The sequence below is a fragment of the Leucoraja erinacea genome, chromosome 21 (genome assembly GCF_028641065.1).
Source record: "Leucoraja erinacea ecotype New England chromosome 21, Leri_hhj_1, whole genome shotgun sequence".
NCBI lineage: Eukaryota > Metazoa > Chordata > Chondrichthyes > Rajiformes > Rajidae > Leucoraja > Leucoraja erinaceus.
The window spans coordinates 28,426,867-28,443,478 of NC_073397.1; the positions used below are offsets into that span (position 1 = coordinate 28,426,867).

Below are 16,612 nucleotides of genomic sequence, written 5' to 3' on the forward strand. Positions count from 1 at the left end.
AAGTCAGACACATCCCTGAAATTTATGGAAACGAGCGTGATCTTATAGAATTTGTTGTTAACCATTTATATATATATATATATTTTTTTTTTCTTTAAAAAAAAAAAAAAAAAAAATCACATTTCTGGGAAGACGACGAAAGAGAGAAAAAAAAAAGCATTAGAATTCATCTGCTCCTACCAAAAGGGCTCTTCACAATACACGTCATAAGAAATGTCTTAGCTTTAAGGCCATACAAATAAAACAGTGAACAGATTTTCCTTCTATACCCATTTAGAAAAACGGTAAATGTTGAATAAATACCTTTGCATAACTGCAAACCCATATGAAGCATATCCAACATTGTTGCTACTGTTAACGCATTTCCAAGTGTTAAGAAAGGCATGTCACCTGTACTTTGAACAGCACAATAATCTTACCCAGTGAGCTGTGAGCAATTAGATGTTACATTTTAGGCAAGAAAAAATGTATTGGTTATAAAAATGTTCCTTGATTAGATTTTTGACGTAGCCCTGGAGTTTAACAAGTGACTTCCATTGCTACTGACCAAAAACTTAGTTTGGTAAAAATAAAATAAAAGTTTCAATTTCAATTGTAATCAAAAGCTCAATCTGAAATTCATTCATTGATCATATAAGTAACATACCACTTCAGATGTTTGTAAAACGAAGACAAAATCAATCTTCCAAAGACTAATTAAACTGGAATGAATACAACAAAGAATGGGATAAACTAAATCCGTATGGACAATTGTGATTGGGAAAATTGTTTTCATTAATCTGAAAGCCTCGGAAAGGTTAGAACTCACGTTCATTATTCTGAGCTATCAATCACACTAACAATACCGTCCTATCCAAGAAATGCTAATGCATGATTTTATAATACAGCTTCCACAATATTTTTACCTCACAAAACTGAAGGCCCCATTGAATTTTAGGTTAAAATGAATACTGATCAAAATAAAGCTAGGATATACTTCCATTCCCATTTTTCTGATCAGATTCCATTATTTATTAACAGAAAGTTGGCCAGGTACTACTCACATTAGAATGTATGTTATTGAATAATTCTACTCGTTGTCCTGGTTTACTAAATCTAATAGTTTGAGGGGCAATTAATGCAGGAACTTTTTTCAATCCTGCTACTGAATAGCACTAGAAACTATATTGTGCATCATATTTCCTTTCCAACTGTAAAGAAAACATACAGTTAACACTTCTGAATAGTTGATGCTCACCAAAATGTTTTTTTATTAAAAACTTGCACTTTATTAATGGTCCACAATTTGTGTATAATACCAAAATGTACAAAATGTTTAACCACAATCTCACTGCTTATCTGTTCAATTATCTTATTGGTATGACCATCTATAAAGAGCAAGAGCCAACGAGAACTTTAATTAAGGCATGTAGCAGAGCAGCTCAATAGTTTGTTTATAGTAAAGCAGTTATTTAGCAGTGTCTGTCATTTAAGAGGTATGCCAACTCATCTATTTTAGAATTTTGCTGTACATAAACATTATACAAGAGTCTGTTTAAAATTCTGCATACGGGGTTCATTCACTGCTCACTTCTCACACGTTGAGGTGAAATGGTAATATTTCAGCATCGAGGAATTACGTTTGAAATAAGCTGATTGAAATGTTACCACAATGCCTCAGTCAAAATATTGGTAATGTATGCAAGAGAGGGAGAAGGCAGATTTGCCAGTCATATTGCTGAGATCTTTGCATGAAGAAATTTACGTTCAAGTTTGTTTCTAAGACACCAAACTTCAATGCTTATAGAAATATGGTCTGCGCAAGGCAACAAAAAGTGAGATGTGAATAAGCCCTGCGGACAATTTTGGAATGCCGGAACTACACATTCTGTTCTTGAAATGTGGCAAACATCTCAATTACACTAATACATACATGCCATGGTAGATTCAAATACAAATATTCTAGCTTTTATACAAATATCCACCATGGGAATCAATCACAAATTTGAACTTTTCAGTGTCTGTCTCATAACCACTGGCATCGTTACCAAACAGAATAACCATGCAATTAATCTTCACAGCAGTAATCAAGATATACATCTTTCAACTTCCAAGCAATTTCATGTTTAATGATGGTACTGGAAACTACATGCATTCAACACATTGGTGTTCAATGTCCAACTGCCAGGATATAATAATGGGCATCCAGACCATTGACAATCATTCAACAGAGCAATTCTATAGCTCACACACTCTTATTTTCTACAATTATATATTATCAGATTCCCCATATTTATACATGACCCAAAAATGGCTAATTTTCATATTTTCTCAAGACAACAGAACTATATACTGACTACTTACAATTTTTCCTCAGATGAAGTACTGTCACCCTACATCTCACGGGGTAGATGGAGCTCAGCTTCCAGTACTGGCATGAGGTATATTACTTTATTTTACTATGAGCCCTTGATACAAAGCTCTGATTAAAAAGGCTATATATTTAATACATTGGTTAACAAAAATGTCAAATGCACTAATACCTGTTACAAATAAATATGGAGTGAAAAATGCTTTGTTGCAGACTTGATGGTTTAAGCTCTGTGTGGCACGGTTGTAAAAAAAAATGCTGGTGGAAAGGTTTTGCATTTTGTCGTTTTACACCTCCCTATTTTGTGATAGCCGAAGAAGGAAAGACTAGAAGCCAGTTAATTTGCTTTCAAAATGTTTTGAGCAAGCAATATTGCAAGAGTAATAGAAAATGGTTAACAGACACAATTGATGGGGACCATTTTGCTAGAGAACCCTGAGCAGTGTGGAAGCCTCTTAGCAGAACTGTTTTGACAAAAGCAAAAACGTAATGTCACAATTTTGCTGAGATTAATGCAATTTCACAGAAGGCAAAGCCCAAACATTGTATGAAAAAATATATACTTTTGATGACTGAAATGTGTCTGTAAAGAAAGCAAAAAGTTGAACATAAATGCTACATTTTATTTCCCAAGAATATAACATTGGATTTGTTTCCAATTGAACCAATGACAATTATCATTAACATTGGCAATTATGAAATAAGTTTACTGGGGCTGAAGGATGTGTATTTTTCCCAAACACAATTCTAAAGTGAGCAATAAAATAAATCAAAAGTACACCACCACCCCTGCTGGCCTTATACACTGAAAGACACGCACACTAACACATACACACCCTGACCCTCCCATATTTGGCATTTCTACGGCTTTCTCCTGAATAGTCAAGGCCCTGAGATTTGAATGTTATACTCCTGGGACCAAGGGATTATAACAAACCCTAGTGCATCATCTTATCCCTATAAGCTCCAGTCTTATAATTTGTTTGCTTCCTAAGACATGGACCCTCGGCTTTATGAAACATGCTTTACTGTATAAAACATTATCCTCTAGGGTAGTTGTCAATGGAAGTACACCCTATAGCAGAAGTAAGCCCCAGCTGTGAGAGCAGTGAGCACACATACATTAACCATAAAAGGTTTCCAATGTAACCATGAATTTTCCTCCTTCGTCGCCTCCTCATCCGTTTCACTTTTTCCTGGATTATCCTGTTCGTTTGTTTGTGTGGGCATAAATGCAACCTTGCCAACGTGCCTCTTCCGAAGCCCTGGTTCTGAACTACAAGGAAAAGAAAGGCAACCATTACTTTCTGCTGGACGTTTTTGACATCTGCTCAGGTGCTTGGCACTACTTTCTTACAAGGTAGCTAATAAAGCCAATGTAGGTTGATGATGCAGGCGGAGGTTGGGGGTAGATCGAGATGTAATTTGTATTATATTTTGTGACAATGTGAAACTGAACACTTCATTGTGTTAATAAAGGTTGTATTGCACGATTGATTGTACAATTTATTACATTACTGGATAGCAAGGGATTCAAGATGTATGAAGTTAGTGTGGGAAAGTTTTACTGAAATAAAGATTCAGCCACTGCATGGCAGAACAGGCACAGGTTCTGATTAGCCTACCCGGCCTCCATTTATTATGCCTCCAAAATATGCAATTTGTAATGTTTTGAAATGTCAGAGTATGTAGATTATTATCTGCCTAAATCCTGGAGTTTGGTTTAAAACTTGATTTAATTTTAAAATGTCATTCACAGAACATGATCATTACTGACTGCCCATTACTATTTGTCTGAAAGGATAGTGGTGAGCAAAAGCAACTGCCACTCATTCTGGGCACAGGAATTGAATCTTCCTGCACAATACAGATGGGTGTATTATTTTCTCAGGTGGAAATTTTTTAAAAGTTAAACCATTTCACTTTAGCAAAAGACTATAATAAAGTCCAATATATCAAATTTCAAGTTCAATATAGATATCCTGTACATCAGTGAGACCAAGCACAGGCTTGAAGATCATTTCGCTGAACACTCCGCCTTAACCTACCTGATCTCGCGGTTGCTCAGCACTTTAACTCCCCCTCCCATTCCCAATCTGACCTTTCTGTCCTGGGCCTCCATTGTGAGAGTGAGACCCAGCGCAGATTGGAGGAACAGCACCTAATATTTCGCTTGGTAGCTTACAACCCAGCGGTATGAACATTGACCTCCGACTTCAAATAGCCTTTGCTTTCCCTCTCTCTCCATCCCCTCCCCCTTCCCAGTTCTCCCACCAGTCTTACTGTCTCCTACTACACTATATCTGTCCCGCCCACTCCCATGACATCAGTCCGAAGGGTCTCATCCAAAAACGTCACCCATTCCTTCTCTCCAGAGATGCTGCCTGTTCACCAAAGATAGACAGCATTTTGTGTCTACCTTTGGTGAACATCTAAGTGTGCTTGTGATGACAACACCAGCAGTGTGTGTTACCCAAAATTGGAAAATTCAGATTTCATGCAAGTGGGCCAGTGAAATAGTGTTGCAATAGTGATCTTGAACTCCTGGATGCAAGTCATTTGAACTCCCAACACCAAATTGTTTGTCCTCAGCCTCCACCATTACCAAGGTGAGGCCAAATGCAAACTAGAGGAACAGGACCTCATATTCTACCTGGGAAGTCCACAATTCAATAGCATGAACACTGAATACTTCAATTTCAAGTAACACGCACACCTCTATTCCTTTCTCTCCTGATGCACTTGATTCACTCAGGACCTCTATCTCACCCCTGCCAGCAGCATGTTCGTTATTTCTACTTCTTTTTGTGTGCCCAAATGTTTGTTTTAGTGTCTCCCAGTGTGTCTTGTGTGGGGGGTGGCGAGGGGGGAGGGGGGAACCGCTTTCGGTCGCCTCCTCCAAGGAGAGGCGACTTTTTCCATGTCGCCTCCCTCGCGGCCTAACACCATGGATTGGAGCGGCCTTTCCCGGAGTCGGGCCCAGAGCTTCAGCAGCGGGCGCAGCGCGGACTATTGATCGCGGAGCGGGCGTGCCCTTGCTGGGGTCGCCAGAAGGGAGTGCTCCGATCGCTGGTCCGCGGACTGTTACATCCTGAAGCCGCGGTCTGCAGAGCTGCTAGCCGTGGGCGCGGCATGGACTACCTTCCAGAGCAGGATTCTTCGCCGGGGATAGCCAGAGAAGAGCTCCGACCGCCGGCCTGCGCTTACATCATCCTGAAGTCGCAGTCTCCAGTAAGAAAGCGCCGATCCCAACGAGGGCCCGTACATCCGGCCACCCGTAGCAGCGACTGCGGAGGTTTATGGCCCCGACCATGGGTGAACAATGGAGGAGGACTGACTGTACTTTGTGTCTTCCACCACAGTGAAGAATGCGGTGTTGGATGTTTGTGTTAAATCTTATTGTGTATTTTGTGTTCTTTTTTAATTGTACCGCTGCTGGCAATTTAATTTCACTGCACTTATGTGTGTATGTGACTATTGACTATTCTTTCCAACCCCACACTCCCCACCGCTGTTACCCAATTTTTTCCCCTCCTCCACCTAATTCCAATTAGTCTAACACTCACACAACCTACTTAATCTCCCATCCTGTTCCCCCTCCAATACAGCAACTGCAGTTTCTCCCTCACATGGTCCCACTTATGACTTTCCTTTCTTTATGAGACTCCATAACATGCAGCCTTTCAATGTCTCCACTTATCATCTCCTGGCCTCTGTCCACTTTCCCCACACCACCTTCATCACTCAAATCCACCCGTCACTTGACACCTCCTGAAGAAATCACATCAGCACCTCTACTTCCTGAGAAGATTATGGAGAGTCGGTTTGTCAAGGAGGACTCTCTCTAACTTCTACAGGTGCACAGTAGAGAGCATGCTGACCGGTTGCATCGTGGCTTGGTTCGGCAACTTGAGCACCCTGGAGAGGAAAAGACTACAAAAAGTAGTAAACACTGCCCAGTCCATCATCGGCTCTGACCTCCCTTCCATCGAGGGGATCTATCGCAGTCGCTGCCTCAAAAAGGCTGGCAGCATCATCAAGGACCCACACCATCCTGGCCACACACTCATCTCCCCGCTACCTTCAGGTAGAAGGTACAGGAGCCTGAAGACTGCAACGACCGGGTTCAGGAATAGATTCTTTTCCACAGCCATCAGGTTATTAAACTTGGCTCGGACAAAACACTAAACATTGATAGCCCATTATCTGTTATTTGCACTTTATCAGTTTATTTATTCATGTGTGTATATATTTATATAATGGTATATGGACACACTGATCTGTTCTACTATGTTCTGTTGTGCTGAAGCGAATCAAGAATTTCATTGTCCCATCAGGGACACATGACAATAGACTCTTGAATCTTGAATCTGCCTTCACCTCTCTCCTTTACACTCTCAGTCCTGATGCAAGGTCTCAACCTAGAACATTAAGGATGCTGCCTATCCCACTGAGATCCCCCAGCAGCTTGTTTCCTGCATCTGCAGTCCAGCGTCTCAAGCAGTTAGTTCACCAATTTGCATTTGTCTCAGAATAGAAACAGAGGATAGCCAGGTCAGCGTGGTATCAGGTAGGAGAATTAACATGACAACAACCAGTAGCTCAAGATGGCCGTTCTGGCCAAAGTGTAGCTGTTCCATAACATGCTCACCTAGTTTATGCTAAGTTTCACCAATGTAGAGGAGGCCACATTGTGTGCACCAAATACAGCAGACCAACTTAGAAGAGGCACAAACACGCTCCCTGTAATATTTTTTAAGATCCTGAAATGTGATGGGAAAGGGGCTGTGACAGGTGTTAGACCTCCATCAACCGCAGGGGAAAATGACTGGGAACTAGGATGGATGAGACGTCCACATATTCCCAAGGAGAGCAGTGGGAGAAAGGAAGATGTGAATAGTAGTAGGATCGTGCTGGAGCTGGCAACAATGGCAGCAAATGATGTTTTGGATGTGGAAGCTGGTGGGATGAAACGTTGACTTCCATTGATGCTGCATGCCCCACTACGTTTCTTAGCTTACTGTTTTTGCTCTATCTTTATCACGATTGTTCAAGAATGCAAAAACTTTAATTTAGGACACCGAGTACATATTTTCAACAACTTCCCCATGCTAATTGCCTGCATTTCAACTAGGAGCGGGGCATTTCAACTATGGCAATGATCCTGGCCAAGTCTGTAGATTCATTAGCAAACATACTCAAGATTGCTGATCAATATCCCTGATTTAACAAATACATATTCTGCATCAGTAGCAAATTTTTTCTCTCATGAATATTATCTAATCCGAGTCATTTAGAAGCACAATACAAGGAAAAAAAGCCACAAGCCCCAGAACAATTGTGAACTGTGCCACTACAACTGATGAGGGACAAATTGTCTTTGTAAATACCTTTCTGTTTGCGACTTGGTAAGTGGGTTTATTTTGCCATCAGCGATATCTTCCACTTTTTGTTCACATGTTCTCTCATCTGGGTCTGTAAAACACATGATCTCATCTGGTGCTTTTCCATTGGGCATTTCAGTTGCACGTTTTGGGGGCCTCGGAGGTGGAGGGCTATGTTCTGGTGGTGGTGCAAGGTCTTCATTAGAAAGCTCTTTCCATTGTTCCTTATTTATAGAGGAAAGAATTTGAGAAGATAATCAAGTTAGCTCATTATTCAAAACATTTCTGTTTTTCTCATTGTTCTAGAAGATACCCATCTAATGCTTCCAAAGTTTCCATCTGCCCAGGGAGATGAAGCAAGGGAGAATTCATTGTTCATACCGTTGGGTTTGTAAGCTACCCCAGCAGAATAAGGGGTGCTGTTCCTCCAGTTTGATTCTGGTCTCACTTTGGCACTGGTGGAGGCCCAGGACAGAAAGGTCAGTATGGGATTTGGAAGGAGAGTTAGCATTGGACATCCAGATTATAAAAACCTCTCTACCCATCAACTATTTATTCGTCTTTTATAATGATCAGTGGCAAATATTTTAGTCCACTGTTGTAATACATCAGCTAAACTTTTTTGATGTTGTTCCTGTGACGCATCTTGGGGCCATTTTCCTTTGTAACACCAGTTCCTGTTGCAATGATTGGAAAGCCACAGTTGCAGTCTCCCCTCCACACCCAAACACATCTCAATGCACCAGGGAGAGACTGCAGCATTGATGAAGATGTTGACTTTCAGATAGCTTATTAACATGAAATCCCCATCTGTCTGTTTAGCAGCATGTAAAAAAAAAAAATCCACAAAAGAATTCAAAGTTGTCGGTGATCTAATAAAAATAATAGAAGGTAGACAAAAATGCTGGAGAAACTCAGCGGGTGAGGCAGCATCGATGGAGCGAAGGAGTAGGTGACGTTTCGAGTCTCTTCTTCAGACAATAATAAACATTTGTGGACCTTTCTGTACATAAGGCAACTTTGTAATTAGAATCAGAAAGTAGTCTTTACTGCATACTGCGCATGCGCAGCAGCCTACGGTGCAAGGGCAGAATTTCAGCTGCCTTCAGCTCCCCTTGTCGTGAAGGCTGGAAGCAGCGTTGCATACTTTTGTGTGTTACATGTACTGCGCATGCACAGTAGACAACATGGATTGCCATTATCCATGATTGAAACAGCTTACTCCTGTGTCAGCGCAATCAAGGGACTATTTGAGGTTACTCACGCTGACACAGGAGTAAGCTCCACCGCTCGCTGTCCTGTTATCCATCGCCCGCTGACCCACTCTTGAGCTGGTTCCCTCACTGTCCGGTCTACGTTGAGACACGGACCAGGCAGTGAATGCCATGCAGTGTCACCCAGCGCAGCAAGTGAGGCCATGTCCTGCTCCCGGTGCCATTTGGAATTTAAGGATTTGCGGGAAACAGCTGACATGAGCGAGGCTGGTGAGCGACAGGTGAGAGATGTTCAGACGGAGAGCACTACCAGAGGTGAGCGGGCCGGCACAAGGCGCTGAGGTGGCGACCAGTTCCGCTGTCCGGTTTCAGCGGCCGCTCACAGCCACCCGAGCTACTTCACTGCCCGGCCACAATGCGGTGGCTCCATGCCCGGAGCGCCGCGGCAGAAGTGAGTGAGTTTTTGGCATGATCCCCGACCCCCTCCTTCTCAACTTTACCCCCGGCAGACTCCCCACACACTGCAAAAGGAACTCTCCCCCCAATTGGTACCTTGAACTAGTATTGTCATCCACCCCCCACCCATTCAGTAATTCAGAATGAATCAGATTTGGAAGCCTTGGGCAAATTAAATTGTTACTTTCTTTATTTTTATTTTTTATTTTTTTGATCATGAGAAATTCTATGTCCCGCTAGCCTTCTTTCAAAATTTAACAACTCAAATGGAGATGCGTCTTCATTGCCGGGAAATACGATACTTTATTAAGAGATATGGCTTTTGAAGACTTTATAAAAGTCGACTGACAGCTTACAGAGAGGAGAACAGTCTGCCCATGCGCGGTTTTAAGATTTTTTAAAATCCGACTGACTGCCTACTGGCACGTGCCTGCTGTGCATTTACCTGATCTATTCCTCTCATGATTTTATATACCTCCATAAGAACAAAATTGTTGAAGTAATATTTAATATGGGTGAGGGCATGCAAGTTTCTTTATTAGTGCAAGCTCTTTGATAACAACCAAACCAAAAAACAAAACAGGAATGCTCACTTGTACGGAAGGATCTCCCATGATGAACTTTGCCCCCTCAATAATAGCCATGTAGGAAAAACGCATCTGATCAGCTGTTTGAATGAGACCCATACGATACTTTCTCATCTCTAATAAAACGTGCTTAACATCCACAGATAAAGGTTCTTTCCGTTTATCCATCTGTCAAGAAACATTAAACCAATATTAAGAATAAAAATTTATAGTCGAGTGCTCAATTTCAATTCTAAAACATTATAGCTTGATGGGAGATGGGAACTAGAAGGCAATTGGCAGTGGTCAAGGAGCACCACATAGGAATACATAGAAGAGTGAGTGTTTAAGTGTAAGGGATGGAGGCCAAGATTGCAATAGGATCAAACACCCAATTCTAACAACAGGCAACTGCATTAATTAATACCCTCTAAAAAAGCATTTATATAATTTTTAATGAATCTAATTTTAAAACAAATCTCTCTGTACCTATAGCCCACATTCAATGTAGTGCTCCAGATATTAACCAAAATTACAAGAATGATCCAATCGCTTGGACCTGGTGCTTGCAAATGATGCAAGCTGCTGAAGATGCTACTGTATTAGGAAGCTGCTTATTCATTCCATAGAAATCATATAACTACTAATGTTACAATTTCTGTAACTTTCAGGCTGTGCAATAATGCCCATAAAACCATTTTCTGAATTTGCAAAATGTGTCATAAATTGCCAACTTTGTAGACACGAGTATTCACTGGCTGGAATTTAGTATCAACTTGGCAGTCCCTTAAATTGAGGATGACTTGTTCCACTACATTTTGTGGGAGCTGAAGTGGCAAGGTTGGAACTACAGGCTCTTCCATAGATGAAGCATCAGCCTCCTGATGGGGCACATAGTTGGGATAGCTTGGGATGGTGCACTGTTTTGGGTGGGATTTTAGTCTGCTCCCAATGAGTGGCTTGAGGTTCTCAATGTCATTTCAAATTATCCTTCTCTACTTTGAGCAGTCATGGGTCAGAGATTCCTAGCAAACGGTAGAGTTATTGCATTTCAAGGAGGCTTGCAGCGCATTCTTGAAACTTTTCTTCTATCAGCTTGGCAATCTCTTACCATGACAGAACTTGCGATAGTTTTGGCTTTGAAGGTCTGTTTCGCCTACCCAACAATGCCACTAAGTGTAAATGTGGCCTCCTCTGGGGTGTTGTTTTGGGAGAGGACTGTGATGTTGGTTTCTTCATCATTCCAGTAAATTTGGGGGATAATGTGGAGACAGCTTCAGTGGTATTTTCTAATGCCCCGAGATGCCTGGTATAAATAGTCCAAGCCTCAGAAATACAAGTAAATCAAGCACCTTTTTTCCCCAGAAACAGGTTCATGAACAAATTAGATGTATTATTTTGGTGGAGACTTTCAAACAAGCCATTGCTTGGATGAACTGCCATCTGCATTGTTTCCTCCCCTTATTTTCTTAAAGTTTAGAAATGTTTACTGGTTGATAATATTACATTATCCCCCCTGAAATTTATATATATATATATAATGTACTGCTGGGAATTCAGCTGCTTTCTTCATATCAACTGTTTGTACAGCAAGAGCAGTTTATCATTTGACTGGTAAACTTCCTTCCATGTGTGCAGCAACATACCACAGATATTTAGAGTAATAATGTTACACTCAAAGTCAGTCTCAACCATTTATAATATTGTTGTATTTGGAAGCTTTTTAAATGCAACATTATAATAGTACATACCAGCAGAAGACAGGTATCAACCAGTGAGAATGTGCCAGATCTTCCTATTCCTGCACTGCAGTGAACTGTAATGGGCCCATGCTCTGGATTCAGCGAGCCAGATTCCCTCACTTTGAAAAGGAAGTTAAGGAATGAAGCAGGAGATTCTGGAACTCCAAAATCAGGCCATGTGGTATAATGAAAGTGCAAAATTTCCCTGGTTTCTTTGGTCTAAATAAGTAGAGAGACAAAATGAAAGAATAAATACAACCAGGCATTGAAATGGATTAGTGATAATTTTACCATTGAAGTACATGCACATATCCAAAGCATTTATAATAAATTAATGTTATTACTTGAACGGAACTAAAACACACTTGTCTTATGAAAACGAATGTTCTTTAATTATAGAAATTAAAAATGCAATGTCTACAAGTGCAAAAACGAAGTACTCTACAAGTGGACAACTGAATCTCAAAAATCTTGTTCTGAGAATCAACTTTACTTATGGTAATGCTAAAGAAATACACTCAACATTCCATTCTTAATGTATGCCAAACTATTGGATTAGTATAGTCTTAACACATCTTGGAGACCATTAGTCTCTAGAATTACTTTTACCTAATTTCTAACATGCCACCTATGTTATGGATGAATGCATGGGGCCCATCAAGCTTCATAACAGAAAATAAATTGGACTTTGTGAAATTGAATAGAACTATGTTTATAGTCAAACGATCACAATCTTTTACTTTCCAGGTTGGTCACCTTAACTATTAAAATGAAAACGTTACAAAAACATACTAAGTCATTTTTATGAAGAAAAAAATCTACAAAACTGCATGTTGTAAATCTGAAATAAAAACAAAAATGCAGAACAAACTCATGCAGATCAAGGAGCATCTGTGGAAAGGGAACCAGTTATGCTTTCAGGTCAGAGGCGTTCATCAGATTCAGCACTTGTTACATTGTCCGGTTAAAACACTTTGTCGCAAATAAAGAACTTTATAATGCAGTGAACGTGGCCACTAATTTACTCATAGTAAGACCCACAAATGACAAGATGCTTCTGGTGATTCTGGTTCAGGATTAAAGACAGGCCTGAAAAATCCTGTACTTCAAATATTTGTGAAGGATTTATTTTTCATGGTCCATGGACAGACCATTTAGGACATCAGTTCAATGCCTTATTCAAAATATCAGAATATCAGGTGGTTTTAAATTCCTCTGTACTGGGCAGTTCATCCACCCAAAATCTTTGCAACAGATCCAAATTGTGACTTTCTGATAAAAATCTGCTATTTGCCAAAGCAGATATCAACATCTGGTTCTAATTAGGGAGGCATGAATCATAATTATATATTCCTTCCTGGGATTGAAATGGAGAGTTACATACTGGCTACATCAACAGTGCATGATCTGAACTCAAAATTATACACAAAAGCTTTTATTCTAATTTATCAAATCATAAAAACAGTAATATCGTTTTTTATATAATAGTACTAAGAGACTTGGTGCCTATTTATCAGTTGCAAGAAAGGTGTTTCTGTCAGTCACGTTATTCCATACAAAAATAAATGAGCCACAGTTTTCAGCCAGATTCTAAATTAAAAAATGGGGTTCAATCTTTCAGTACTTCAGCAGTGTAACAACCTGCCATGTTCAGTTTTCACAAGGTGCTGGAGTAACTCAGCAGGTCAACACTGCCTCTCCAGTATTTTGCGTCAACCTTTGGTATAAACTAGCATCTGCAGTTCCTTCCATCACATGTTCAGTTTTCAAATATTTATTCAGTTCCAAAGACCCAATTGATGCTTTTTCCATCTGTTTCTAATGGGCTATTGCATATTAAATAACAGAGATGGCTTATTTTATCTGAGATGCTGAAGGAAAATTTAAATGAAATTGTTTTGGGAAATGCTAGAGACAACAGCATTCAAAGAACAGGAGTCTTCATTCTTAATCTATGAATCAACGTCAGAAAAATCGATTAACTTGGCTAATTCACAAAATGACGTACGTTCGTGCATTTCCCATTTGCTGTTCCTTTAAATCTACTTAAAGTATATGAATTAAAAAAAAAAAATCAATACCCATGAAAGCTTAATCTAATCTGCTACTGGCTACAAATTGAGAAACTAATTCAAAGAAATGGTGTAATCCAATTGCCATTTTCTAGGATTAATAATAGTTGTGGTACACAGATATTTTGGCTGAGAGTCTCAAAACAAAAACCCCAGATACATTGTTCCAAAAGATACCTATCTAATGCATCAAAAGATCTACAATTCCTGGTTAATTATAATGGAAGACAGTGAGCAATGCATTTGATTTCTTATTGACTAATTCTGACAGAAATAAATAGTTTTCTTCTGTGTTACCTCTGCACACGCTCTTGCATCAACCAACACAGGAAACCCATTACATTTGCTAAGCTTGAAAGAATAACATTTTATTAATTGTGAGTTTGGACATCTGCAAACAGCATAATTATGAGGATATATAAAATGGTTTCAACTAACGTTGGTCACCTTATCCCTTCTTGATATTCTGCAGTGGGAATTAAGGCAATACTTTCAACTGTAAAGGATTTTAAACAAAAAACGTACAAAAATCAAGATTAAATATTTGTTGGTGCACTTACTGCAAGGTTTTCAACCTCCAACTGACGGACTGTGTAGTATGATTTTACGTCTTCTGAAACCAATGTTAACTTGAAGTGTGTGTCTGGAAAAACCATGTCCACTTCTTCCTTACTTGGCCAGTACTGTGCACATTTTACCTGGAATTACAAAATGTCTGGATAAATTGGCATGACCTTGTAACCAACATTCAAACTTTCTACTTTTCGAAGTGAACCAACACAGCATTATTATATTAAGTTTCAATAAAGCACAGTCTTACTGCCAAACTAGCTCTGACATCCAATAAATATTTTTATTTCTGGCTGGAAAATACAAATTTTACGAAAGAATGACATTTTATGCAGTTATTTTTTATGCGCCAAATCACTTAAGAAGCTCTTGATGCAATGATATTTATCCATCCTTTCTAAAAAAAAGTATTTTATCCGTGGTGAGTTCGCATGTTCCGTGTGAGTTTCCTCTGGGTAGTCCGATTTCCTCCCACATCCAAAAGATGTGCTGGTATGTGGCCTCTGTAAAAATACATTTTGCTCCTAATGTGTAGGGAGTGGATGAGAAAGTGGGATCAATGGTCGATGTGGACACGGTGGGCCGAAGAGTTACTGAATTACTTTCCTTACTGTATCTCCAAAATTAAAACTTTAGAGACTGTTTATCGATAAAATAAATGTAATTTAGTATATACATAAGAAATAAAGCCTTGCTCTTCACAGAAGAGTAAAGCACTAGAAATGGTTCTATCCAAGAATAGGGAGATGGACAATAAGTAGCAGTAAGCCTTTACTGACTAATGGTACAGGTGCACAACCTTTTATCCGGTGTTCCGGAAACCGAAAAACTCCGAAAACCGGCCATTTTTCCAGGATGTCGTCTGCACACCAAAGCTCGCGTTTGGCGCCAAACTTGACCTGAAACGACCCACGGTCAACCCTGGTCTGTACTACTGTAGCGGCTGCCTCCTCCCCGGAGACCGGGGAGACACTTAAACATCTGTAAATCATTGCTTAAATGTTAGTCAGTTAGTTTGGAGGGCTTTTATGTGAAGGGGGGGGTGAAGGGGTAAACTTTAATTCTTAGTCCCCTACCTGGTCGGAGAGGCGGGGAGCGGTCAATGCCTTACCGGGTCGCCGTGCAGTAAGCTCCGCAGCGCTGTGGCCGCCAACTCCCAGCTGGGGCTGCGGGCGTCCGGCCGCGGGCGGCGCCGGTTGTAGCTCCGACCCCGGCAACTCTACCCCTGGCTGCGAGGCGCTCCAAATCCACCGCCGCCCGCAGCCCCAGCTCCGCGAATGTTGGGAGTCGGCGGCGTCGCAGCGCTGGGATACCAGCGGGGAGCGGGCAATGCCTTACCGGGTCGCCGTGCGGTAAGCTCCGGAGTGCTGTGGCCGCCGACTCCCAACATTCGTGGAGCTGGGACTGCGGGCGTCCGGCCGCGGACGGCGCTGGATTTGGAGCGCCGTGCAGTCAGGGGAAGAGTTGCCGGGGTCGGAGCTCCAACCGGCGCCGCCCGCGGCCAGACGGAGCCCCCAGCTCCGCGATGTTGGGAGTCGCCGACCAGGTAGGGGACTAAGAATCAAAGTTTCCCCCTTTACCCCCATCCCCCTTTACCACCCCCCACTTCCACCACCACATAAAAGCCCTCCAAACTAACTGACTAACATTTATGCAATGATTTACAATGATTCCCCGGTCTCCGGGGAGGAGGCAGCCGCTCCAGACTTTTCAAGCCGCCCGCGCTACCTACCTAATCTACGCTAAAAATCTTCCATTCGGAAATCCGAAAATGTCCGAAATCCGGCAAGTGTCTGGTCCCAAGGCTTTCGGATAAAAAGGTTGTGCACCTGTACTTAAGTGGGAATGACTCTGGGGCCTGAAGCCATGCCTGAGGTTTACTTAATGAATTTAGAACAAATTTGGCTGTTTCTTTGCATAATTGACTGCCTACAATCCAACACCAAAATGAAACAAGGAAAGAACATATGCAGATCATCCCATTATCGCAGGTCATCACAATAAAGGCTATCTAATCTAATCAGGTTTCTCTGTTAACGAATGGCAGAAGCACCAAAGTTATTTTCAGGCAGAGGAAGATAGATGCATATCATTACATTAAATTATCAAGGCCTATTAATACCACATGCCCTGGCAAAATTGCTTTTTGTTCTAATATAATGGTCTAAAGTAGTTCTTTCAGTCGCCATTATAATCAATCAAGACAGTAGATTAAACTACAATTAATTTTTTACTGCTGTTAATTAATTTGAAAAATT

General features: G+C 40.8%; 1 protein-coding gene across 2 annotated transcripts in view; it reads right to left on the reverse strand.

Moving 5' to 3' along the window:
* Positions 1 to 103: 103 nt before the first annotated feature.
* Positions 104 to 16,612, reverse strand: part of LOC129707443 (tyrosine-protein phosphatase non-receptor type 1-like) — a 67,711-nt gene continuing 51,202 nt past the window's right edge. For both annotated transcript variants that reach the window (XM_055652478.1, XM_055652479.1), the window contains exons 5-9: positions 14,345 to 14,482; positions 11,722 to 11,931; positions 9,998 to 10,159; positions 7,741 to 7,958; positions 104 to 3,626 (exon numbers count right to left, since the gene is read on the reverse strand). In XM_055652478.1, coding sequence (XP_055508453.1) covers positions 3,410 to 3,626; positions 7,741 to 7,958; positions 9,998 to 10,159; positions 11,722 to 11,931; positions 14,345 to 14,482 — 945 coding nt within the window. In that variant the 3' untranslated portion in view covers positions 104 to 3,409. The remainder of the gene's footprint in view (positions 3,627 to 7,740; positions 7,959 to 9,997; positions 10,160 to 11,721; positions 11,932 to 14,344; positions 14,483 to 16,612) is intronic.